This window comes from Semicossyphus pulcher, unplaced genomic scaffold (genome assembly GCF_022749685.1).
Source record: "Semicossyphus pulcher isolate SPU_LCO1_2020_fin unplaced genomic scaffold, fSemPul1.0.p SCAF_19, whole genome shotgun sequence".
Taxonomy (NCBI): domain Eukaryota; kingdom Metazoa; phylum Chordata; class Actinopteri; order Labriformes; family Labridae; genus Semicossyphus; species Semicossyphus pulcher.
This window is the reverse complement of record NW_027211692.1, coordinates 3,540,001-3,565,308: the sequence shown is the minus strand read 5'-3', so window position 1 is coordinate 3,565,308 and position 25,308 is coordinate 3,540,001. Positions and strand designations below refer to the sequence as shown.

Sequence of the window (25,308 nt, the reverse complement as noted above, 5' to 3'; positions counted from 1 at the left end):
AGGCTCAGCCAGCTGCCAATCAAGTTGTGGAGTGTGTCACGGCCAATAGGAGGCCAGGAAGCGTATACGGCTTTAACTCGCAGTATTACAGTAATTGTCGGATAAAGTACACAAAGCTCCTTAACCGACTCATTTATTATAGATAGAATTGAGTGTTACTGGCTTTAATCTGCTTAACAGATATTTTCTTTGTAAACTATACATTTAACAGCATTGTAACTTACTTAGAGCTTTTAGAGTGTGCATATACAAGTCTATTTTTAGACTAGTGACCAAAAAGAAACCTCAAGAATATAACACGTTTTAAGACCTGAAATTGTAAATGTGTAGCCTTCTCTTAGTATACACATCAGTACAGTAAAACCATTATAATTGATCTAGTGTCACACCACTAATACAAAATATCTGAAATGAAAAAAGGCAGATATATTTCAGTGACATCCACGATTATCAGAACAACCCAATTGTTGTCTGGCAAAATATAAAAAAACAAGACCACAGAGGCATTTTGAAGAGGTTTATTCAAAAATAAAACTGCCACTGTCTTACCATATGAGCCAGGTACAGAACAAAACTGTTAAAGCAGCCCTTGCAGAAACCAAACTGAAGCACTGTATATATTTTAAAATCAGGATTCACAGGAACAAATTGGGGATGGACACATCGGGCAAATCTATTCAGCACACACTGAAACTGATCAGGTTTGGAAAAAGGGCAGTGCAGCACAGAAACCATGAAGAGTAGGAATGTGACATCATATTTAGAGGCATGCAGGCCAGCAACCGTCTCGTTTCATATGATGAACCCAAAATAAAATACGATCAAAAAAGATCAATTTAAAAAAAAAAAAAAGTAAAAAAAAAAAAAAGACTGTTTCCTTCATGTTGAGGGGGAAATTAAGTTTTAGAAATTTAAGTTTAGGGAATAAAAGCAGTTCTCAATGCAATGTCCTCACCCTCAGAAACTGCATAAACAGGGCAATCCTCTGATGCAATTTACAGTATGAACTGGCCAAGTCACTGCTAAAAGTCAACTGCAACATTCAGTATTACCTTAACTTAGGCGTTGATTCTTACACTGGCGACATGACTTGTGAGAAGAAAAATAATCTAAACAGTAGCAACAGCAACATTTAAAACAAGCAAAAAGAAACTTTTTGTTTGTCATACTGACTAAATCTGCAACAATCTGAGGCTGCAGAAAACCACAGTCCATGGGAGAGAATTCATCTTCAAACTTAACTTAAACTCAACTCAGATTAGACAGACATGTACAAAAAATAGCTGCTGTTAGGCTGTTAAAGCAGACATGGAGCAGGGGTGAGGGTCTGTCTGTTAAGGGAAGAGTTAGGTGGGACTCATTCCTCCTCACTCAGTCGTCTGCTGGCGTAGCGCTTCGGTTTGGACTTGCTGAACGGGAACGACTGAAACAGAAACAGAAAGGAGTTGGCTCGCCACAGGGGAGGATGGAAGGATGATCAGAAAAAATAACTTCCACAATATTCAACATTTTATTAGTTTACAACTTTATGGATAGGCGCTGATATGTCTGAAAACATCTTCTCAGATCAAGGTTCAACTCGAGACCCACTAATTGCTTTTATCTGTATGCAAGCCTTTTATTAAGCTAAGGAAACTACGCTTGACTTTGTCTTTCTGCAAAGTAACTGTCCTGGGTCCAAAGTTTAATACCTAATCCAACCTCCCAGGGCAAATTACACCCTTTCAAAATAACCAGTTCTAGAGGGTCTCATTCCTTGTAAGAGATTGTTAGCATAGTTTCTGGTCTGAAGATTTAGCACTTAATCCTTCAATAACTACAAGCACAAAAAGGCAGATGGAGGTACAAACAGGTGGAAACTTTCCTTTACTATGGCCATAGAACTGCAGGTTTGAAAGCCACCAGTTTTTGTTTACTTTGTTTGAGTAGTAAAAAAACAAAACAGTAAAGCTGCTAAAAATGGTAGAACAATTTTGCATCATGTATTTTACAACAATAAAATCTGACAAAGCCTCCTCAGAGATATCAGCCCATTAAAATTCATGTTGCTTTCCACTCTTGAGCTCACTCAATCATCCACACACTCTCACAAACACACACACAATTATACTCTGAGCATGCTTGTTAAAAGGCTCAACTTTAGCTCTATAAATCACCAGTTTTCCAGACTATATCAAGCCTGTACATATTCTGTCACCATGAACATAATCTTGTCAGGGGGTTTGATTTTTGGTTACCTTTGCAGACACTGGCAGAAACAACAAGTACAGAGAAGCGAAGGATGAAAGGACTGAAGGACGGATGACTACAACTTGAAGAGACACTGCGCTGGGAGCCTCTTGAAGACTGATCTCTCACTTTCAGAAGCTAAGTCAGAGGCCGAAGAACTCTGGTAGGTAGATACGGGGGTCTGGTAGGTAGATTATGGATTTAAAAAGGTAGTGGTCGAACTCTGATCTGTGTGGGTCAGCCCTCTGGTAGATCTGAAGGCTGTCTGGCTGGGTGACTCTAGTAGAGCAACTGTATGTGTGCGCGGGCTGATCTCGTCTGAGCGTGTGCGTCGGTTGAACAGACGGTCACCCTCTTTCTCGCTGTCTAACACCAGATGCAGGCGAAGGCTGATCTCAGGTCAGCTTTTAGTCACCCTCCCGCAGGACGTACACACCGCCAGCTGGCAGACCCTGGGCCTGGGATCAGCTGTGGTGTCAGTGCAGTGCTCAGCTCCCACCACACGCTTTAAAGAAAATATGAAAAATAAACAAAACTGTGCTGCAAAGATACCTAACCTAAGTCACACCAATGGTGTTTGCCTGATCTCCATTTATAGTCATCTTGAAAGTTCTCTTGAGCTAGCCAAATTCAGAGTAGGGCATTAAGACTTCAGAAAAAAATTAAACATTTACATTTCTACTCCTTACTTTAACTTAACACATGTGAATCCAATAAACAAATTTCCCTCTTTCAGTCTAAATTCATTTATTTAAAATAGGGTTACATCTAAGGAGGTATGGGTACAGAGGATATAGGTGCATCTCACTGGTTTAGCTGCAATTGAGTCTGAACAGTTTATAGCTGAGTGGAGACTGTCTTTCATGTGCTCTCTTTTCAACATGAAGTGGGACTGATTAATAGCTATACTGACAGCTTAGAGCCGACAGTGTAGCTATCACAAGTTGGAAAAGAACGCACAAAAAAGAGGCCTCATCTTTCCTGTACTTATACTTCCTTACACCAGACATGGTGTTTAAATCACTGTCTACCCCTCACACTCCACTACCGGCCATCAGCAGGGGCAGGACACGTGGCAGAAGATGCAGATCTCTCTGAGTCGAAGAGGTAGAGGAGTCTCCGTTCATCCATCTCAGCGTCGTGTGGCGGTCGTTTGGTGGCAGCATGATGCTCCCGAGAGTGGAAGGAGGGTCTATTTAACTTTATCCCTGCCTAGAATGGAGCACCTAGCTTAGGCTATGGAGAACATAACTGACCCTCACATGGAACGCAAGATAGTTGTATCATTTCCTGCGATATCTAAAATCTAGAGTGATCAATCTACACCTTACTGAAACATTGTCCTACTAAGCTTTTACATACACTTAGAATGTCCTGATAAAAAACTGACAACTGGCAAAACTAAGCACAAGAAATTTATTAGACAACCTACACCCTGTTTCAATGAATGACAACATGTAGACTGAGGGGGTTTACCTGTTTCTCTTGTGGTTGGCTGACGGGGAGCGTGAGCGGGATCGGGAGGCAGAGCGTCCCCGTGGCGCTGAACCAGAACGAGACCGAGATCTGGAGCGACTGCAGAGGGAAATTGAAATTAGACTTCTGCTGAGTTGTTTGTTTACATCTTTGCAAACCTTCGCAGACAAGGGTGATATGGGTAAACACAGCTTAAAGTGGCACATGGGGGCAGATTGGCAAACCTCCTACCTCTTTACAACAGTACTGACCTGGCCGTCAAGCAATCTCATTGGTTGATCCAACATTGATTCAGGAAGTTCTGTTTTATTTCACAGCGTTCGTGTACATTTCAACAAAATGCCAAAAGTGATCATCTAGTAGAGCAGAGGGAACTACATTCCTCTTAGAGGTGCTTCATATCCTTTCCCATCTTGTCATTCAGCATGTTTACATGAAGCATAATTCTAGTTTTAGCCACTAGTCACCACTGAAACATGTTATTTACAGACAACAGCTCAATGACACAGGAATAAACTGGTAACAAACATTTTAAGCATGTACAACATGAAGCTTAACACTTAAACATCGTCTGTCTCACTCTACAATCATGTCAGCAGTACAGATAGATTTGCAATGACAGTGTGTTTCAGTCACAAGTAGTCATTATCACTTTACAACCTGTCGCATGCACAGCCACCTACCTTCTCACTGGAGTCCTGGACTTGGAACGGGCTTGGGAGCCAGACCTAATTTAACAGGAAATAGCTCAAGTTAATTACAGCTATAATTTGAACGATGGCAACACTTGAGGCGTAAACAACCAAAGTGAGGTATAACAGTTACACCCCCTGCACATGCACTCCCCAAGGGAGGCAATATTTATCTATACTGCCCTCTGTCAGATTCTGCTGCAGGACAGCATTAACACAGACATGATGAGGAGCAGCTACATCCCTACTTACCTCGCTAACAATACAATAAGCACAAGAATGAATCCATTACCAATACACTCAATCACAGTAAAATGAGCTGTGTCCTTACCTGCTCCTGCGCCTGGAGTAGGATGGAGATCGACGACGGCTCCTAAGAGAGAACAAGCCACAATCAGGACAAACACAAGACTCATCTGTAGGTGTGGCTGGCATGAATAACTATTAAGAAGCCTGTTTCAAAACCATCACATCATTAATCAAGATAGAAACAGTGTGTATGTGTAGGTGAATTGTGAACAATTAGTTTTCAAAATGTAGAATAAAGGAGCTTAGGAGAATAAAGATATCGATCTGGTTTGATGTGATCTGCCTGGGTTGAATCACCTGTACCTCACACCAGTATACGGCAATTACATTAGATTTGTCTGGATGGACAGACTGCACTCAGAGCAATCAAGTTCCTCTGTGTATTGGATGAGTCACAATCTTAAAAGACACCTACATATTTGCAGTACTGATTATAGGGTTCCTGTTTTAGACTGTGTGACGTCCTTAAAGTGAACAGAGCCATCCAGAACAAGAATTTCCTGTTACTATGTGATCAGGTGTGTCTGTCTTTTAGTGCTGACGTACCGACTGTGGCTACGGCTGCGGGAGCGAGAGCGATAACGGCGTCCACGGGACCTGGACCTGGAGCGAGATCTAGAACGAGAGCGAGACCTGGAATGGAAAGGAAAACAAGTTTATTCCCTCCTGTCTTCTGCTTTGATGGTGTTAGATGGTAAATACAGTCTGCATCAGGATCATGATGAGCTGCACGAGGCTCTGCGACTAACATGCACTGAAATCCTGGCAGACAGAAGTTCATGCAAATCAGACTGTATTCCTTCACCTGCTGCGACGGCCTCCTCCTCTCTTGTTAAAGCGGTAGCAGTCATAAGCATAGTGGCCCCTGTCCCCACACTGGTAACACCGGTCATTAGGATCAAACTGCCGTCGGCTAGGGCGCCCACGGCCCTTCCTGGAGAGGCCTGTTGACAACTCAACGCGAACACGGGACCCACAAAGTATCCTGAGGAGAAAACAAGACGGCAAAAATGTTTAGGGCATGACAAGTTCTTCATGCTGGCTACAAGGATTAAAAAAACAAAATTTTATTAGACGCTGATCATATTCAATAAAGGTTGCATCCTTTTAACAGCCTTCTTGATTATAGTCAAAATAAAAAGGCTACTGAAATATTAAAAGGAATGTGTTGATACTTACTTTCCATCCATTCCTTTAACAGCATCTTCTGCATCTCTGGGATCTTCAAACTCCACAAAGGCAAAACCAGGCGGGTTCCTGGCCACCCAGACACTTCTCAGTGGGCCGTAATAACTGAATGCTCGCTCCAGCTCCCCCTTGGCAGCACCATTGCCTAAATCACCCACGTATACTTTACAGTCAGTGGCCCGGGAGGAACTACGGGATGAGGAGTAGTGTGATGACGACATCTCTCCTTTCCTTTTAGCAGAAGGAGAACATGCATCCATTAGTCAAATAGTTAATTGACATAAAATTAATCATCACTTATGATAATATCAGTTTGACATTTATCAAGCAACAATCAAAAAACAAGTAAAGTAAAAACGTCACCTTGAGCTCTGGAAAATGTAAAGGCACTTTGCAATATACTACAGAACTATATAGTAATAATAATATGCACATCATTAAAACATAAAAATAATCTATTTGTTGCAGCCCCACATTTAACATGATAGGAGATACTCGGTGACCGTTAGCCTAATAAACTTGGCTCTTCTTGGGCAGATACTTGCTCTTGAGATTTGTCAAAATGTACAGCCAGCGGCACAGGATAATCTGTGCAGCTGGGGGGAACCGCAGAGGAAGAAATGCTTGAAAACATCTCGTTCAGTAACTACAGCGCCACAATGGTTCTACCGCCTGTTAGCGCGCCAAACATGGCCCCTACTGATCACTTTACCGCAAGATCAATGAAGTCCTGTTCGCCAAGTTGTGCCCACCGGAGGTCTAATGAGGCTTACGACAATAGCTATACAATTTATTGCGGTATGTGGTTAAAATACTGGGGATATACCGTTGTCCACTTGTCCGCTAGAATTAAACGATATATGCGGATCAATTTACGGAGCTATCAGCTAAGACGACCATGTAGCTCTGCCATTTGTAACTAAATCTAAATAAAATCAGAATTTAGTGAAAGCAGACATTTATACTGATTATATTTCAAGTCGAATACACAATATGCGTTTGATATTTGTGAGTTTAGGTAGTTAAAATACAGGAATGAAACGAAGGCCTTGCTCAGAGCCTGCTCATAAACAATGGCGATTGCACGAGTTAGCTAGCGTTACCTTCTTCCGCTCTCCCGATGATTTCTGGTTCAGCTCCGAGCAGAGATGGAATTTAACCGTCTCCAACAGACGTCTGAAGTGATACTTATCTAATTCAAGAATATTTCTGCAGAATAAACGTATTTAATAGCCGCTCTTATGCACATCGACCAAGCCTCCACATGTCTTTCGAAGAGGTTGACCCGGTCGATCACCAGCAACGCTATCCAACCTTACGAGCTATCCGCTTGACATCCGCATCTGCGCAGAGCGAGTCAAAAGGCTGACACTTCCGGCGATACTTTCAAAACCCTACTGACCCAACTGCCTCAACCGGAAATTAATTAGCAATATACATTTGAAATAAAGAAACAACAAAAATGTACCCGATTTAATTTTGACATACTATTTTAATTTATATGGCAATTCAATTTGCAATTGCCTTATTGTTGCAATTATTCATTTTTGTACAGTTAATCTTGTTATAAATGAGTGATGATTTATCTTAAGCTTACCTATGGACACAGACTTGCACTGGGGATTGAGGTGCAGTTTTAAACCATGTCTCAAGAGTTTGTCAGTAATGATATCTACTCTTACTGTTTTATTTTGACTGAATTAACTTTGCCCAGTTTAAGGTGAGGACTTTCTTTCTTGGACTTGAGGCATTAATTTTTATCTCTTAATCTGTCTATTGAGTCCTAAAGTCTGTGTGAGAAAGCAAGAAAAACCCAACTCACATTTGAGAAACTTAAAACAGAGAAGACAAAGACCTTCCCCAAATATGTCAAATGCAAGTCTTCAAAAACAATTTACTAAACTATTCAAGGCCCACAGTAGAAGAATGTTATGTTATGAATAATTATTTTTCAACAACCTAATAGAGTCTAACTTGAATCACAAAAAAAACAAAAAACTCTGCAAAATGTCTTTTGATATGTGTAAATTAAAAATGTTCACAATAGGCATTTTGTCCTCTTCTAGGCACCTGTACACCAAAAATGGTCTTTTCGGGTTATAGCCGGTCCTTGTGGGTTCTGACCATGATGTGTGAATATCATTGTGTATTTACTGGATGAATAGATGACAGAATAGGCCGATTCAGTAATAATGAATTATTAAAAACAAATATTATGAGCCCTTAAGGCCCAGCCTGTTATTGACAATTAGTTGACTGTCAAAGAATCAATAGTAGGATGTCTTTTATTTGTTTGTTTTGGTTTCTTTTCAAAGTCCTGCTCTTTTTGCACATGTAGACTGCAGTCAACATTAAAGAGAACCTTATAGTTATGGTTCACCTGTTAAATATGTCGTACTCAAAGCATGTTGTGTTGACTGCTGGGTGCTCGTTTAGAGAAAAATAACGACTCAGACACGATACGCCTTGAAAATAAATAAACTATATTCCAATAAGGTCAACATCACTTGATTTAAGACCTTCATGTTCTTTCAGTAACACATTACACCTCATGCCATGTTCTCAAAAACAAGTTTTCTTTTTCTTTTTCTAAGATTATTTTCTGCATTTCATAAAAAAACTTAAATAATCATCTTCAGTTAATAATTTATTACAGTATTGAATAAATGTATATGTCTATCACAAGATATTGTAGTAACTCAGTCATTATTTCCCTACAAAGGTTCAGGCAGAGAGAGAACTTTTCATCATCACAAGAAAAAACTTCACAGAGAGACACATTGAAGAGCAAGACCTGGGAGGGAGCGAATGGGAGAAGAAGACGAGAAGAGGAGGGGAAACACTTACACAGACACAGAAATATCATACATCAACAAACAAAAAGATGACCTGGGGTGTTGCTCGCTGCAAACACAGCCTCGACACAACAGAGCACGCTCTCTTTTCACAGCTTCTAAGGGTAACAACAAAACAAATAAGCAGTAGACACTGAATCCATAAATGCTGTCTCTGAGTGTGTGTTTCTCTTCACTACATCTGTATGGAGTTGTGGTTGTGTCTGTGTGTGCCACTTGCTCATTTCATTTCATAAAGAGCCTCTGGTGTTCAGGATTCGAACTGCCGGGAATCAACCCCGATAAAATATGCCAATAGGCGTCCATCACTGTAGACCATGCTGCTAACACACGTACACAGGGATTCATCATGCATCTGCAGAGGAACACGGAGGGAAAGCAAACACAGACACACACAGGGGAGGGGAGGGTGAGGAGGAGAGGCTGGATGGGGGGGCATCACATCTAGCTACAGAACAGCAAAGGCCGAAGCCAGACAGTTAGTACAGAAGTTCATGGAAACATGGAACATTGTCCGGACATTGTAGACAGTTCTGTTTGTGGGTGCTGAGCCACGTCTGCTGGGACAACGCCGGGTACGCTGGGTCCAAAATCTGTGTTAATCCATCCTGTACCCGCTGGTGCTGATCCGTTTTTACCCAGTCACAGATTACACAAGAGTTCAGCCAACATGTACATGTTTGGGTATGTGTTTGTGTGTTCATGTGTGTGTGTAATCTTGGTCCCACCTTGTGGTTTAGTGAGTAGACTACAGTTTGGCTACTGTTACAACCTCACTCACCACTGACCTGCCTCACAGACACCATTAATATCTACAAAAGTCCCTCTTCAGCTCATGACAACCCGAGACTGACAATTATACTGGCAATGTTCCACACTGTTTCTTCATGTAAACATGCTACTTACACTCAAATCTCCTCCTTCAAGAGAACTGGTGAAGACATGTACGTTGGCGGAGGGTTACAACAAACACTGGAGCAGAAAAAGATGTGAACTGACCTCTTGTTTAGGCTGCTAACTAAATAAGGTGTGTTTTAATCGTCTGTATTGCACATTGAAACCACATACCTTGAAATAATCTCCAAACTGTTCGCCTCAAGGACCTGCGGCACAGCTTATCCATAGATAAATAATCTTCTTGTAAATAAATAAATATCTAAATAAATCCTCTCATGAGAAGAACTATACAGTAAGTAAGTAACAGAGACACAAAGTACTGCAGTAAAGTCGATGGGATTATGTTAAGTTATGATACACTACACTGTTTGAGCAGTTCAAAGGGGAGCCTCGTCACCATGGAAAATATATCAAAATCTAATCCACTAAATCCAGCAACGATGTAATCTACTCTACCAACGTTATATATTGATACTTTTCTAAACTTTGTTTAGAAGTACAAAAGAATCTACCTTGGCTATATCTGCAAGGAAAAGATACAAAATTGGTTTTAGAAAGTTTACAAAGTATAGCAAGTTAAGGGTAAACGAGTCCAATCCTTCTCTTATCATTGTGAATAATGACAGGTATAACAAACTCCACTTCTATAGCACTTATCAATTTGTGAATGAAATGCTTGTAATGCAGCGGCAGCGCAAAGCAATCACAGGAGAATAATGTGACTGATATCAGGCAGTGAATGTTACAGGAGCGATAAATCAGCTCTTCTTCATGTAGAAAAGGATTCTGGGAACTTGATGCTTCTGCGCTCATCTAATAGTTTATTATTTTTAAACGGAGTGTTGACCTGTAAATCTGAAACGTCGGTGTGTCAGGGGCGGATCCAGTCTTCATTTTGATTGACGTGGCCCAAGTGGGGCACTGACTTATGCAGGGGTGGCATGAAGTGTCCACACACACACGCAAATAAATAGCATTTAATTAACCCTTCCCTCTTAGCTTAATTCTTTAAGGACTCAAACAGAAGATGTGGTCAGAGTAACAATTTAAAGTACTAAAGGAAATGTGTCACATTGAAATGGAAAGAAAGCTACTAGCAGCCTGTTGCAACGCAGCCCAAATAGTTGAATTTAAAGTCCCACCTCTGACAAGACAAATTGCCAATCCTAGTTGAGGATTTTGGGGTGGCACTTGGGGTGGCCAATCAGATTTCAAGGGCCACCTCTCTGGATCCGCCCCGGCGTGTTTAAACGCCACAGCAGTTAGAGAATATCTGCACACCGTTCTTTAGTTGTGCATTCTGGTTGAATTTTGCCCTCCAATGAGCAGCCAGTAACTCCACTACCCGGGGAACATTTTACTGTAAGTCCCAACTCTGCCATGCAATACTGAGCAGCACATAAATGCATTGAAGGGCAGTGTTTTCTAATGCTATGGTACTATGACTACAGAAGCTACATGTTATTTAAGCCTAAAACTACACCCCTGCTCCTTTAAAGATTTCATATGGTGCTTCAGCTGTCTGCAGAGTCCAGCACTGTCTGCTGCTGACCTGCAGACTGTAAACATAGTCTCAAGAACATCACACGATAGACCTTTGTCAGTTCTTTTGTACAATGTGAAGACTTTCCCTTAAAATGGGAAGTGATTTTTAGCATGTCTGGTCGTGACGTTGTGCTCTAAGCACAGAGAGGCAGAGACACTTTACAACAGTCTCTTCAAACAGGACGATAAATGCGATGCGGTGGTTTCACCTGGATCCAGTGTTACGCTAGAAAGTCGGACAGTTCTTAGATTACTTCTTGTGTGTATCCCGTCATGAGCTGCACACTAATAGCTTGTTGACTAAAGAAGAAAGAAAAACACAACATAGTTTGTTTCAGTTACTTCAAATAAAGTGCAGCCTGGACAGTTTGCACAGCTGAAAGCTCAAATACTACATTTTTACTTGAGAGTTTTCCTTAAGGCATTGTATGGGTGCTATCTCGAAGCATCAGCGCGCTGTCTACTGAAAGTTGATGAATGAACTGTCTTGTTTTTGTTACCGGCTTTAGAGGCGTCACTTCTGAAAGTAAACTAACACTGTTAAGTCTTGTTTGACCGTCCATGCATGTTTGTCCGATCATGCTGCTGTCACTAACGAAAGCTTGAGAATTAGTCTGTCAGGAAACATGCCACAGTAATGGATTAGTCTGTCACTGCCCACAATGACACAGCGATGACTGACTGTACTTCAGTGTCTGTCAGTTCATCTGGATGGAGCAACAAGCCTTTCCACGTGTGTTTTGATTACACTGCACACAGCGGGAGTGTGTGAGAGCAAATTTGGTCCTTCTGAGGAGGAGAACATCTTTCCTGCTCCTCTCAGACGCCGCTCCTCCTTCCCGTCTGCCTGCACACACAGCTTTATTCAGGAGCATCGAGGAGCAGCTGAGCAGACAGACAAACAGGGATGTTTCATTTACAGCTGGATTTCCCTTTTACATTGTATACATCTGTGACTTGTTTATGAGAGGATGCACTGTTTCTGACTTAACATGCGAACAATAAACCTTCAGGTTGATATTTGAACTTCTTTCAGAGGGTAAAAACGGAAACCATCGGGTGGAGAGACACGTCTGACTGGACCGCAGGATCTCGGGGAGGTATGGCTCTTTAAAAACATTGATCCACTAACTTTTCAAGTGTTTTTCAGCTCAGACTTTAGTCCCTATGAAGCAGCTGCATAAACCACCATTCATTCCACAGTGAAGCTTCTTGCCTGCTAATGTTTGGGTTCTGCGTTGATCCAATTTCTGCTCAACATTCTGCAGCTCATCTTAATGAAGAAGCTGACTTTCCTGTTTTTGTTTGCCTCTTTTACAAAATAGTAGCTACGCATTCTGGAGGATTCTGTTTGATGTTGTTATCCTCCTCTAAAACTCGTCCAGTTGCAGGCCTCACTGTCTGCCTGATGAAAACACTACACTCTATATGTACATGTATTTACAGCGCGTGTGGAGAAACGCATTCATCTATACAGTGTATTAGACAAGCATCACCACTTCATAAGAACCTCCTGTAGTAAACAAACTTCATGTTACTGTAAACATTTCACTCCTTGGTTCACACAGTGCTCCGCCTTCTGAGTGAAGAAGGGTGGAGCCGTACCAGTAAAGAAGAGGTGGGAGCGACTAACAAACGTTTTGTTTCTGCAATGAGACTCAGATGGATAAATGTTGTCTGGTGTGGACAGGCTTCTTTTCCGTTTCCTTCTCTATTAGTGGTCTGACCTTATAAGTCCTCCAATCTCACCTAAACCCACCTGGCTTTAAAAAAAACTCCAGCTGAGCCACAGAATGGAACTGCAGCGGCTCACCTGACCGTCTCCTCACCTCCTGTCACATTCACTTTCTTTCTCTCTCTTCTTCTCTGCTAACTTTGCTTTGTTTCCGCTCCTCTCGCCCCTCAAAAACACTTCCTCTGGCCCTTCATTATGCCTGTAACTGTGCGTGTGTTTGTTATGAACTGTTTACACATGCCTACAAAAAGTGTGTGTGTGTGTGTGTGTGTGTGTGTGTGTGTATCTGAAGTATTTTAGTATCCCTGCATCACCTCCAGGCTGCAGGGAGCCCTGTCAAACAGACGAATATTATTTCATGTCAAACTGTGGACTGTATGGACTGAGTGTTAATGTGTGTTTCTGTGCAATATTCTTCCAGAATTTTCTGCATCTTCTTCTTTAAAAGCCTTTGATGTGGCAGTAGGCCTCCAGGCTGGAGAACAGGATGTAGAGGAACCACAGCCCCAGGAACAGCAGGCTGGTCAGGATGCGGCCCATCCTCGGGCCGCCCAGCTCTCCGCCGATGGAGGGCCGGCGTCTGAACAGGAGCACGCCCATAGAGATGAAAGCAAAGATGGTGAAGAGAGTGACGGAGAAGGCCAGCGACCCCGGGTCCACCTCGAACTCCTTCCCCTTGATTTTCCAGTAGATGGCGGCCACAGACCACGCCACGCCGATCCCCAGGAACACGTTGACAGCATTGCTACCGGTGACGTTACCAACGGACGCATCAGCGTGCTGGTCCTGGATGGCGGCCACTTTGCTTGCAAAGGTGTCTAGAAGAGAAGGAGGAGAGAGTTCATCAGGATGTGGATCCAGATACATTTGGGCTGCATACTAACACTCACAGATTTGGGTCATGAGAAAATATATGTGGACCATAGCAGTCCTTCATGGATTATTGAATGGGCCTATTGGGCTCTCGTCTGTTGTTACCAGAGCCCGCACAGACAAGAGAATCAGCTTGAAGTGTTTTCTGGGGGAAAAAAATCAGTCATGTGACAACAAAGACACAAAACAACCACTAAGAGACACTGCTCCTTTTAATCTGGGTGTGCTCCTTTAAAAGGAGGTGCAGGGAGCTTTAACTTATCCCTGCCCAGACGCCCATTGATCGGTAATCCATCCATGCTTGCAGACTTTTTTTATTTGGCTTTTTGCCTTTATTGTATAGGACAACTGAGGGATGACAGGAAGTATAGGAAGTAGAGAGTGGGGGATGACATGCACCAAATGATCGGCAGACTGGGAGTCGAACCTGCGATTAGTGCGCCTGCTCTACCAACTGTGCTAAACCAGCGCCCCAAACGCAGAAACTTTGACTTGGAAGAATTCAAGGTTAAAAATGTTTAGAACAACTTTTCTCTGAAAATGTTTTAATGCTGCAGAAAAGTGGACAAATAAAGATGGGACCTCACACGGACATTTTGCATCACGGGGGTCTGTAGAAATGGAGAAGTATCGCTTAGACTATCATTAGGAAGGATGTTTCTGAGAGGGCCGAATTTTCTCTTCATCTACAAAGAGTTCATAAAATACAGAAACATGCTCTCATTGTCCCAAAACAAAGTAAAGTAAAGAAACAAAGATACAAAGTAAAGAACCCCAAAGTCCTGAATGCCCATCAACCAGTTTCTATCATCTTGCTTTGAGAAACTGGTAAAAGCTTGAATTGTTAAAAATAATTCATTTAATATCATAATATCAAGAAAGTGTTGCTAAAAGTTCAGCCATGTTACTGTGTACACTTCCCTGCCCTCACAGAGTTAAAGAGGATGTTCCCTCACCTGGAATAGACGTTCCCAGAGCTACAAACACCACGGCGGTCACAGTGTCCCGCAGCCCCACGGTGCAGCCGAAGTGTGACGCCAGATCTCCGATGACAGCGGTGAGGAGGCCGATGACGCTGATGGAGACTAAGAAACAGGCCCAGCCGTTCCAGTACTCTGTGGGCGGGACGCAGGCAAACAGAACCTTCCAGAAGACGGTGAGGAAATGCATGACGTAGTCATAACAGGATGGAAGATGCTCCTCACGGCCCTCCTCGTCATCATCGCCGTCACCTGAGGAGAAAGAAAAGGGAGGAACGTTAGAGGATTAGAGTTTGTCTACGCACATCCACACTGACACAGACTGCATGATTAGTAGTTACATAGAGGTAGATGAAACACACACACACACACACACACACACACACACACACACATCTAAGTCTCAGAATTGAGTAATAACTGTCTGTAGTGAGCTCTTACTTCCACTAGATGGTGTCCTTGAATTACAAATCCAACTCCCACCAACTTTTCTGGCATTAAAAAGATTTCTGATTCATTGTGACACCCATCTGTGATCATTCATTTGAACATTATTCTGCACTGTCAGCCAGTGGACTTGTTCCATAATTCATAAGTGATATAACGAGATCCCAAAGTTGTTTGTTTACACCACAAACGTAGAGCAGTTTGTGAAGTTGATACATTAAGGCTGATGGTTGAAGTCTTTTACATCTGCTGTTAATGAGCTTTATTGACTCACAGGACACATACACATCATGCTAAACTAAACTCAGGTGATTTTTAGCCTATTAGCGAGTCATAACATGATGACTGAGTGAGAAAGTCAAACAGAAACTTTAAGAGTGAGGGGGCATAAAAAGTATTCTGCAAACTAACGGGGTGCACCGGGATTATGCCACTGGGTACTACCTGTACTACTTTAATTGAAGACTCGGTTTCATGCTATTTAGGATATAGGCGGAGAGTCTGACAGACTGACTGAGTGACGGTACTTTCAGAGCCATAGACACCGAGAGAGAGAGAGAGAGAGAGTTGCGACATCGCAATGGCGGCTCATGGAGCATATTGGACCTCCACTGACGCGACTCTCTGTCTCTCCTTGGATCTGGATACTTTGTTCGGGGGGTAGCGGCGGGGGCTGCTCCTCCGCTGTCCTCACCATGTCCGCAGCGCGCATATCCAGGGGTAGTTTCAGGTCTTTGTTTTAAAGGTTTCCGTGGGTTGGTCCTAACCGAAAGCCATCTTATTTACATTAGAAAAGGGACCTTAATTAACACACAGCGAAAACAACCGTATGAGCTGATTATGAGACGGGGAGCGAGCGAGGGGGAGAGAGGGACAGATCGCTCCCAAGTCTCTCCATGCCTGTGACTTTTACAACAGGAAGAGATGTTAATTGTGAGAGATCAATAGGACTCATCACAAATTCATTTTCACCCTGTATTTTGGCCGAGAACCGCGCGCGGCTCCGGTAAAAATAGGATAATTTCCTATTCACTACACTTTTGGCGCGTGTCTTGCCAGCAGTGTGAGGACTCATCTGTTTTCATGCATTTAAAATGAAAATGAACACGTCTTGCAGCCCTCACGCCACGCTTCCAATGTTGCCCACAAAAGACCTAGTCTTGTTAGTGGAGAGTCTGGTGTGGAGGATTTGTATCCTGTACCAGAAAAAACAGCTCAGGTAATTAACTTTACATGTCTCAGAGGGCTAACATGAACATGCACTACAGGCGGCAGAACTGTTAGCGTTTCCTGAGACCGACTGAGCAAGACCGTGAACTCGGCTCCTCCAGCTGTTAAACTGGTGAAGCTCATCTGAGCAGAAGGATCTCAGAGAGTTATTGCAAACTTATTGATCTTCGCAAACTCCATGTCCGTGGCTTAAATAGACTCTCTTCACTTGTTATTAGTCTGGCACACATTTAGGATCTTAATTAGAAGAGCAGACTTTCTCTGTGTGCTATAAAGAGGCTGCACAGAACTGGTTCAATACTGGTCCAGGCATCAGGTGGGCAGTAATAATGGATATTAAAAGCATCCACATAAATGAGTGGAGTCTGCACTCTGCACAGCCAAAATAACCATCTTGCAAGTTAATTATGTGTCACAGTGCAAAGAGGCTTTAGTGACTCTGTGGCAGATGCAGCAGCAGATCTCTAATATCTGAAACATCTGTTTGGAATGAAGAAGAAAGGTTTGATCTCACAAATACGAACTTGTAAAAATCCACCATCACAAAAAGGACAGTTAAACAGATTGGGTTATAAAAGAGAGGAGATAAGGGGGAAAGCAAAGTCCTTTGATTATCGTGTTAACAGGCGGATTTTATTCAGTATCAGTCAAGATAATGAAACCAGAACCTCTAATTACTTAGCTGTAATTAGAGCGCGTGTGCTTATTGATTTGTAATAAGTTAGTCGCTTTTTATTATGAGAACTTTGGATGATGAACTTCAGGGACTCATCGTGTGAAACAGTTACTCGTGAACATTAGTCACACTGAGAGTGTTGCACACCATCACTTTTAATAACTGCTCTGACAGCTGTTTGCTCTCTCCAGTAATATGTCCACAAACACACACACAGAAACACACACACACAGACACAGAGCTCACCTGCGCTGACAGTGACCGCCTCCACAAACTGTTCCCTCCAGGAGTGTGTGCCGATCACCAGCGCCAGGTTGGTCTTCTTAATGAGCTTGTCCACGGTGCTCTGCCAATCAGAAGCAAAACACGCTTCATTAGCAACCAATCACAGCCGAGGACAGGTGACAGAGTCATTCAGGTGGAGCCTCACATACACAGGCCTGTCTCCACACTGTGCTGTGTCAACGCAGCTAGGTTGAACAATAGACTGTATGTGTGTATGTATGTAACAGAAGAGGATGCAGCCACTGTGATGTCAGCCACTGGTGTGTGGAGTTCTGTTCTGCTTCAAGTTTAGGATTTGGACGTCGCCATCTTGTTTTTTTTGGAGCCAGAAATGAACATTTGTGGACGAGATTGGAGCAGGAGGGAAACGCTGGATCAGCATAAGCCAAGCTATCAGCAAAGATGAGCACTAATGTGGAGAGAATTCATTGGGCTGTTAGTTCTGGCTGCCAAAATGTCCTGAAGAAATTATAGTTAAGTGTCTAATTAGCGTCTTATAGCAACTTGTCATCACAAGGTAGCCACGCCCCAAAGCACATCTTTTTTTACTCTAAATGGGACCATCATTTACCAAACGAACATCATGCTGCTTTAAAGAAGACTTGAAACTAGCGAATAAGAGCCTGAACTCATCAGGGAAGTGTTCACTGAAGTGATAAATCCCCTTCGGACCCAGAGGCCACATCGACTTCTTATTATGTATATATCATCATAAATCTGCTCAAAGGAAAAAGTCATCATCAGGTTGTAAAGCAGCCAGCGGGCTGTCTCTGTCCTTCAGACATCATCTCTGAAACACCATCAGTCTCAGGTTTCACTTGGAGGATTCAGGCACTTCTTTGAAATGACAAAGAAAATTAGATTTAAAATGAGAAAAGTCTCTAACAGGGCATCCATTATCTATACCACTCATCCTGTTCAGGGTCACGGGGGGCTGGAGCCTATCCCAGCTGTCATTGGGCGAAATGTGGGCCACACCCTCGACTAATCGCCAGTCAGTCACAGGGCTGACACATCAGCCCTTTTCACACTGCCAGTTCAAGGTGGGATTATTACACCTCTGTTCCGTCTTCTATGTAGAACGCACCGAGGCGGAATGGTGGGGGGAAGTCGTTCTGCCGCTGAGCCGCCATTGGAGGTAGTAACAGAGACGTAACAGAGGTGAAACTGCGTGTGGAACGGTGGAGCCGGCGGGGCGGAACAGAGCTGTGTGTGTGTATTTGAAGCACGCGGTGTTTGTTTACACCTCATGTATATTTTGCAGGGCGCCTCGTCAGGGCGCTGAGGCCGAACCAATGAACCTAACGAGCATGTCTTTGGACTGTGGGAGGAAGCCGGAGAACCCAGAGGGAACCCTTGCATGCACAGGGAGAACATGCAAACACACAGAAAGGCCCACTACGTCAGAACCTGGATTTGAATCAGGAACCTTCTAGCTCTGAGTCGACGAGCCACTGAGCCACTGCGCCACCGCGCGGCCCCTCTTATAACGCATCTGCTCTTTACTGACTCACAACGACAACGTTTTTGCTCTTTGCTTGACCTTTTAAGGGAAACACACGTCAATATGTTTGACTACAATATACAATCTATGTCCCTTGGACCCTCACACACCAGCTCTCCTGAACTGAGCTGAACTCAGTGCGCTCTCATCGATCTGCAGTGAACTCGATCATATTAAATTAAATTATTCACTGACTCTGTTCTCACAAACTACAAATCATAAGAGACAAGGCCGATAATATTTCCACTGAGGGTCAGCTGACCTCGTAATCAAATAGAGGAGGAGAATATTGGATTTCAGCGGACTGTGTTTGAGGGACGAGCGACGAGCTCTGATTTATCTGTTCTGTTGTTTGTTTGTAACTCGCTCTTTTCATTCTCTCTCTCCGCGTCTGTTAATTAATCCTCAAACGATCCGAACAATCAGTGCTGCTGTTCGGTTTAATTGTCTGAGAGTGAGGAGGAGGACATTCGATCTGTTTGCTTCCTTTGTTGAGTTGAACTTTTCCTTTATCAAATATTGTGTGTAATTATTTGTTATTTAAAGGGAGAGTGTGAAAGAGGACAAGAGGGCTTATAAGGGCAGACGTAACACAAATAAGCCGGTGCCATTTCACTACTTTCTCCATGTAACTTCCAGAAAAGCCTGCTGAAGTCTGCAACCAGCTTCCACTCTTTGTAGCGCCTAAACATCAACAGGTCTCTGGAGTTATTCACTTTATTTTTGAGTGAATTATTTGATTTCTGGGCTCTGAAACTCACGAACCACCCACTGCCTCAATTACATACCAGGGCCGATGATGAGTGGAGCTGCGTATCTTACTGATCTATTATTCTGAACAGATGAAGTGCCTTAAAAAACATGATGATCTCCTCAGTGTTGGTCGTAAAACAGCCAACAAAAAGTCACATTCGGGAACTGGAACGTTTCCCTCATTAAGAATGCATCGTTAACATTTTAATAAGAGCACAAAAACAGACGGATTAGCAATAAAATGATATAATAATTATGTGTTGGGACATTTTGAGACTTGTTTCCGTGCCAGTAAACTAAATTATTTATGTTTAAATTGTATTTCTTGGCGTGGCAGGCTGTGTGTATGGACAGGCCACAGTTATATTTGCTTTAAATACACCTGAGCTGAAGTCAGAGTCCTCTGTCTTTGCCCTCATGCTCGAGGGAGCGTAGTGGAAGCGAACGCTCCGAGCACCTCGAGCTGCAGCTGGATCGAGGGCAACACATGCGATTCAATAATTCAAACCCACATTCGACCCGCTCCCGGCGAGGGGCGAGGACCTGGTTCAGTAACGCGATTGAGAGTGTAAAGGTGGATTATATAACACGAACAAAGACGCACAGTTCAAAGCTTTTACCCATAAAATGAGTTTGCAGAGCAGAGCAGGATGAGAGGAGCGAAAACTCTGCTCTGTTCAAATATTACTCAGACATGCTGGATCTATATTATGTGTATATAAAGGCTCACATATTGGACGTCTCTGCCTGCAAGACATCCAATATGTGAGTTTTATCTTCATACTTTTTATCCTTTTTAATTACAAAGGGAGGATCTGGGTGAATAATAAACTTTAAAGCTGCTGTGGGCTACCTTAAATAAGTCATCAACACGTTTATTGAAGAAGTTAGAAAAGTGCAATAAAAACACCAACTAGCGGAGCTGAAATTATTCTGCAGCTGCTGCCAGCTGTACGTTTCTATTCGCAGCACAAATCACAGAGAGGAATGAGATTATTATTGCACCTTAAACTCATACGACTCCTCGATGACCACCTCCAGGCGACTGTGCTCCCCCAGGATGGGCTTCCCCATCTCAGCTATCCTCCGGGCCTCCTCCTCCTCAGCACTCATCTGCCCCTCCGCCCCCTCTGTGGGAAGAAAGGAAGTAGGAGAGAGGGAGGGAGGAGAGTGGGGAGGAGATGTGAAGGAAACAATGAGGACACACACGGAGCGTGGAAAGTAAAATGCATGTCACAGATATTTTCAAGTTCTGCCTGCATCAATAATAGATGGTGAGTCAGCGCTTTATTTAGAGCTGCACTGCATCGCTGTGTGCTTCAACATATGAGATGATGATGTGTGTGTGTGTAGGTGTGTGTGTGTGTGTGTGTGTGTGTGTGTGTGTGTATGTGTGTTTGTGTGTGTGTGTGTACAGAGGTGGATCTACAGAGAGGAATGACAAAAGCAGAGGTGGAAAGTTTTCATTTTTTCCCCAAACTTTCTCTTTTTGTTGGTTTGCTGTTCAAGTTCAGGACTGAAGAGAAAATGTTCTGCCACAGGGTCAGTGTATAAAAATATAACATATAAGAACAACATCAGCTCCACCGCGTCCTTCAGCTCTTTTAGGCCTCTAGACTACAACGACACGTTTATATTTTACTATATAAATATCAGGACATGTTGGACAGTGAAAGAGATGCGATGCACCATTAATGTTCTGAAGGTGTATAAACAGGGCTGGCTCTTCTCTGCACCAATAAACCTAAAATAGGAGCAGAGCAAGAAGCTGCTTGTGAAGACGACAACATGGGATGTACATTTGAGTGAGGTACATATATTTTCAGCAGTAGCACACCACTAGCTCGCATCTTTCCATGTTGTATTCTGATGTTTTGAGTTGATGTTGTTCAAAGTGAGATGTAGGAAAGCTGTCCCTGACGTTTTTCTTTACATCTAGAATAGCCTGAAATCTCACAGTGAGAAAATGGGCCTTTATGATTGATTCTATAAGGAAGAACCCACCATGGATTCCCAGAGACAAAGGAAACATCTTCCTGTGTGACTTTCCAACGAAAGTCTCTCTCAGAGACATGCAGTACAGCGTTAGAGAGCAGAGCAAAGCAACCCGACTGTGGGAGAAGCAAGAACACGAGTATTTGCTGAAACACATTTTCCTCATCAGTTTACAGTAAATCTTCTTAATCAAAGACATTTTGTTGTCAGGGCCTCCTGCTGGGCCGAGTAGCAAAAGTATTTATGATTAATCATCCAGCTGGAACCCAGCACCACACCGAAACGTTTAATATCACGCCTTCTCATTTCTGTAAACAAACACAATCCGTAATTGTCTAATATTTGAATGAACTCGGATTATCTTTGTACAACTCTGACAGAGCTCTGCTCGTGCTTCGTTCTGATGTTCTTCCTCTGATGTTTGTGTCGCCCCAGTGCTCTTCTGCAGGCGCCATCGTGTCCCTGCCAGACCAAATCTACTCGATTCTTTTCCACAAAGCTTAACCTTTTGATATTATCGATCCTCTTCTTAAGTAAGTCTTTCTTCCTTCCTGGGCTTCCATACAGTATGTGACAGAGAGAGAAAAGGCACGAGAGAAGAGGAGATTAACGCTGTCATGTGAGGCCAAGTTTGTGTTTGTGTGCCGATCATGTAGTAACAGCAGCTACAGGGACTCAACAGAAATAAGAGAAAGGAGCCAATGAGGGATCATCTCACAGTCTCACAGCCTCACGGTGTCGTCTCTGCACCAAAGAGAGGCGGAAACAGTCGGCTGCTCCTCAGAGAGCTTCACAAACATGAACCTCTCTGCGCTGAGTGGTTTTCTAAGTCTGCTGTAAAGTGCCTTTTTCTCATTCATCCCCTTTTCAGGAGTGAGAGAGGTGGAAACAGACACGAGGAGGGATGGACGCAGTGTGTGTGTGTGTGTGTGTGTGTGTGTGTGTGTGTGTGTGTGTGCGTGTGAAGAGATTACAGCCCCCCCAACAAAGGCGGTCGTGTCTAATTATGAAAAGACTGTAAGAGTAAAGCAGCATGTGCAGCATCCCTGCAGCATTCACTGACACTACTTCCAGCTGGCATGAACACACACACACACACACACACACACACACACACACAGAGTCACACACACTCATACATGGCCTCTCTTTCCTCTGAGCTCCGAGCAGCATCATCTTCCACCTTGCAGCAGACAATGAGATCTCCTCCCCCGCTGTGAGTCGAACGAGGTGAACGACAAACTGCCTTCAGGCCAATAACCGTCAGGATGCTTCCTCGCTGCTGCGGGGCCTCCCACTCCTCTTTAAGCTCTGAGCTCTGCTCTGGCTGCGTCTCATCCTCAGTCATTTCAGGCTAAAGCTGCTCTGCACTCTGCTGCTCTGCACTCTGGCGCCTCCGAGTGGCAGCAATAGGTATTTTACATTTTAGAGTTTGGAAGAATTGTGTTTGCTTTGCATATAAATTCAACTGCTTTTTGATCAGAGAACATTTAGTTTTTCATTTGTATATTTTGGTTTAAACTAAAATCAGTGGCTTGTCAGTCAGCAGAGAGGAGGTGCACCTCTGCTGTGCAGGCCACGGTCTCTGACTTTATTCTGCTCTTCTGTCTTGCATTAAATTCAAGAATAGTTCTAATACAAATAAATAAAGAGATCTCATTTACTCTCTGTTCAGCCTCTTACATGCAAGTCTTCAAAAAAAGCTATTCAAAAGCTATAAAATATCGTAACATGGTGGGGCTGCAAGACATGCAAAAAAACAAACATTAAGGTTTTTATTCTCACTGAGAAAAAAAAGATTAAAATGATGATGATGTGAGGGGCTGCACGGTGGTGCAGTGGTTAACGCTGCCGTCTCAAAGCTACAAGGTTCCTAGTTTGAATCCCTGTCAGGACGCAGGAGACCTTCCTGTGTTTCTGAGTGTGCATGTTCTCTCCGTGCATGCGTGGGTTCCCTCCGGCTTCCTCCCACAGTCCAAACACATGCTCGTTAGGTTCACTGGTGACTCTAAAATTAAGTAGGTGTGAATGTGAGTGTGAAAGGTTGTCTGTCTCTATGTGTCGGCCCTGTGACTGACAGGTGATCAGTCCAGGTGTAACCCCGCCTCTCGCCCAATGACAGCTGGGATAGGCTCCAGCCCCCGTGACCCTGAACAGGATAGGTGGTATAGATGCTGGATGATGATGATGTCACATTCTAGGGTTTGTACCAAACAAACATGTTTACTGAAAGATACGATTTATAGGCCGCAGCCTGTTTGCAGCTCTGCAGAACGTCACTTTAATACTTTTTGTCACATTTTATACCCTTCAGCAAAAAGATGCATCTGCTGCAATTTGTATGTTGCATTTGGACATATTTGGATTTTGATCATATTTCGTTTAATCGTGCGGCCCTAAAGTATGATTTATATGACAGCCTGTTTATTTTCTGAAGCACGGCCTTTGCAGAGTCTGCTGTCTAAAAGAGGCCACAAACACAGCGATACATCAGCATCAGCGCACAGTGACAGAGCAGAGAGCAGAGAGCAGACTCATTTGTTAAGCATTTATTTCAAACTGCTCTATTGTGCCGCGCTGCGATCGAGGGAGGCCAGCTCTGCTGTGATCCAAACGTAAACAGACAAACACCCGGCGCTCCCCGAGCAGCTACAAGAGACGCCAGGAACGAGAGCCAGGGCGCAGGTTACAATGTGCTGCAGAGCGAACGGTGTCCTCGCTGAGCTGAAACCTGAGCGGCTGCAGGGAAAAACACGACTGTTCATGTAGTGCGACAGGAAAGAAATGACTTTTTAGATTTAAATGTTGCTGCATCTGAAATATAAGACGTTAAAGTAATTTAAAATATTTGTCTTTGACAGAAATGAGTTTCCTTTCATTGGTAAACTGGAGAAGTCTTTGTTGATGCAAGAAGATGTTTATGTTTATGTTTATATATGTTTATAATTTTTATACCAGAAGTCACATCTGGTCTTTATCTTCCTTTATCAGACCCAGGTTTACAAACATTGAATTATGAATGCATGTTTGAATAAGGAGGTAAAATCTGGGAGCTTTTCTGTGGATAATCACAGGCAAGAGTCACGGGGGCTGGAGCCTTTCCCAGCCGTGATTGGGCGAGAGGCGGGGTTACACCTGGTCTGATCACCAGTCAATCACAGGGCTGACACACAGAGTCACTGATGAACCTAACGAGCATGTGTTTGGACTGTGGGAGGAAGCCGGAGCATTCGGAGGGAACCCACGCATGCACGGGGAGAACGTGCAGACTCCACACAGAAAGGCCCACTCCATCTGAACCGGGATTCGAACCAGGAACCTTCTAGCAGCCCTGAGTTTATCATTCTCATGTTAAGTTGGCGATGCTGAGATGTGAGTCAAACTTCTGCTTTCAAATAATCCAGATTTAATGCCTCATCACCTTTTGTCTTTGAGAGGATGTAAAGCACTTTAAATGATCGGATACACAAACAGATTTACTGCTGTTTATTTTGATAACTGAATGATTGTTCGGGTAAATCTTTAAGCTCAAATATGAAACCTTTTCTTGTTTCAGTCAGTGGTGCTGCTTTTCTGCCCTTCATGTTTTTATATCTTAATAAACTGAATATCTTTGGCTGTCGGAGTCTTAACCCGACA

General features: G+C 43.2%; 2 protein-coding genes across 5 annotated transcripts in view; both read right to left on the bottom strand.

Moving 5' to 3' along the window:
- Positions 1-503: 503 nt before the first annotated feature.
- srsf7a (serine and arginine rich splicing factor 7a) lies at positions 504-7,202 on the bottom strand. Of its 2 annotated transcripts, XR_011308595.1 has the most exons (9): positions 6,998-7,202; positions 5,886-6,125; positions 5,512-5,691; positions 5,253-5,339; positions 4,729-4,770; positions 4,389-4,433; positions 3,706-3,804; positions 2,238-2,734; positions 504-1,423 (listed from the first exon to the last, which is right to left on the bottom strand). XR_011308595.1 is itself a non-coding variant. In XM_069668668.1 (8 exons), the coding sequence occupies exons 2-8, from the start codon at positions 6,113-6,115 to the stop codon at positions 1,372-1,374; spliced, it is 735 nt and encodes a 244-aa protein (XP_069524769.1). In that variant the 5' UTR covers positions 6,116-6,125; positions 6,998-7,202; the 3' UTR covers positions 504-1,371. The 2 variants fall into 2 exon arrangements, 1 of the variants encoding a protein (XP_069524769.1); XM_069668668.1 differs by lacking the exon at positions 2,238-2,734.
- Positions 7,203-8,356: 1,154 nt separating this feature from the next.
- Positions 8,357-25,308, bottom strand: part of slc8a2b (solute carrier family 8 member 2b) — a 145,684-nt gene continuing 128,732 nt past the window's right edge. For all 3 annotated transcript variants that reach the window (XM_069668074.1, XM_069668076.1, XM_069668075.1), the window contains 4 exons: positions 20,680-20,804; positions 17,379-17,478; positions 14,756-15,031; positions 8,357-13,744 (listed from right to left, as the gene is read on the bottom strand). In XM_069668074.1, coding sequence (XP_069524175.1) covers positions 13,368-13,744; positions 14,756-15,031; positions 17,379-17,478; positions 20,680-20,804 — 878 coding nt within the window. In that variant the 3' untranslated portion in view covers positions 8,357-13,367. The remainder of the gene's footprint in view (positions 13,745-14,755; positions 15,032-17,378; positions 17,479-20,679; positions 20,805-25,308) is intronic.

Coding starts and splice junctions, on each gene's coding strand:
- srsf7a (XM_069668668.1), bottom strand. CDS start 6,115: ATGTCGTCATCACACTACTCCTCATCCCGTAGTTCCTCCCGGGCCACT. Junction 5,692..5,885: donor GTTAAAGGAATGGATGGAAA/GTAAGTATCAAC, acceptor TTTTCTCCTCAG/GATACTTTGTGGGTCCCGTG. Junction 3,805..4,388: donor TCCAGGACTCCAGTGAGAAG/GTAGGTGGCTGT, acceptor TTCCCTCTGCAG/TCGCTCCAGATCTCGGTCTC.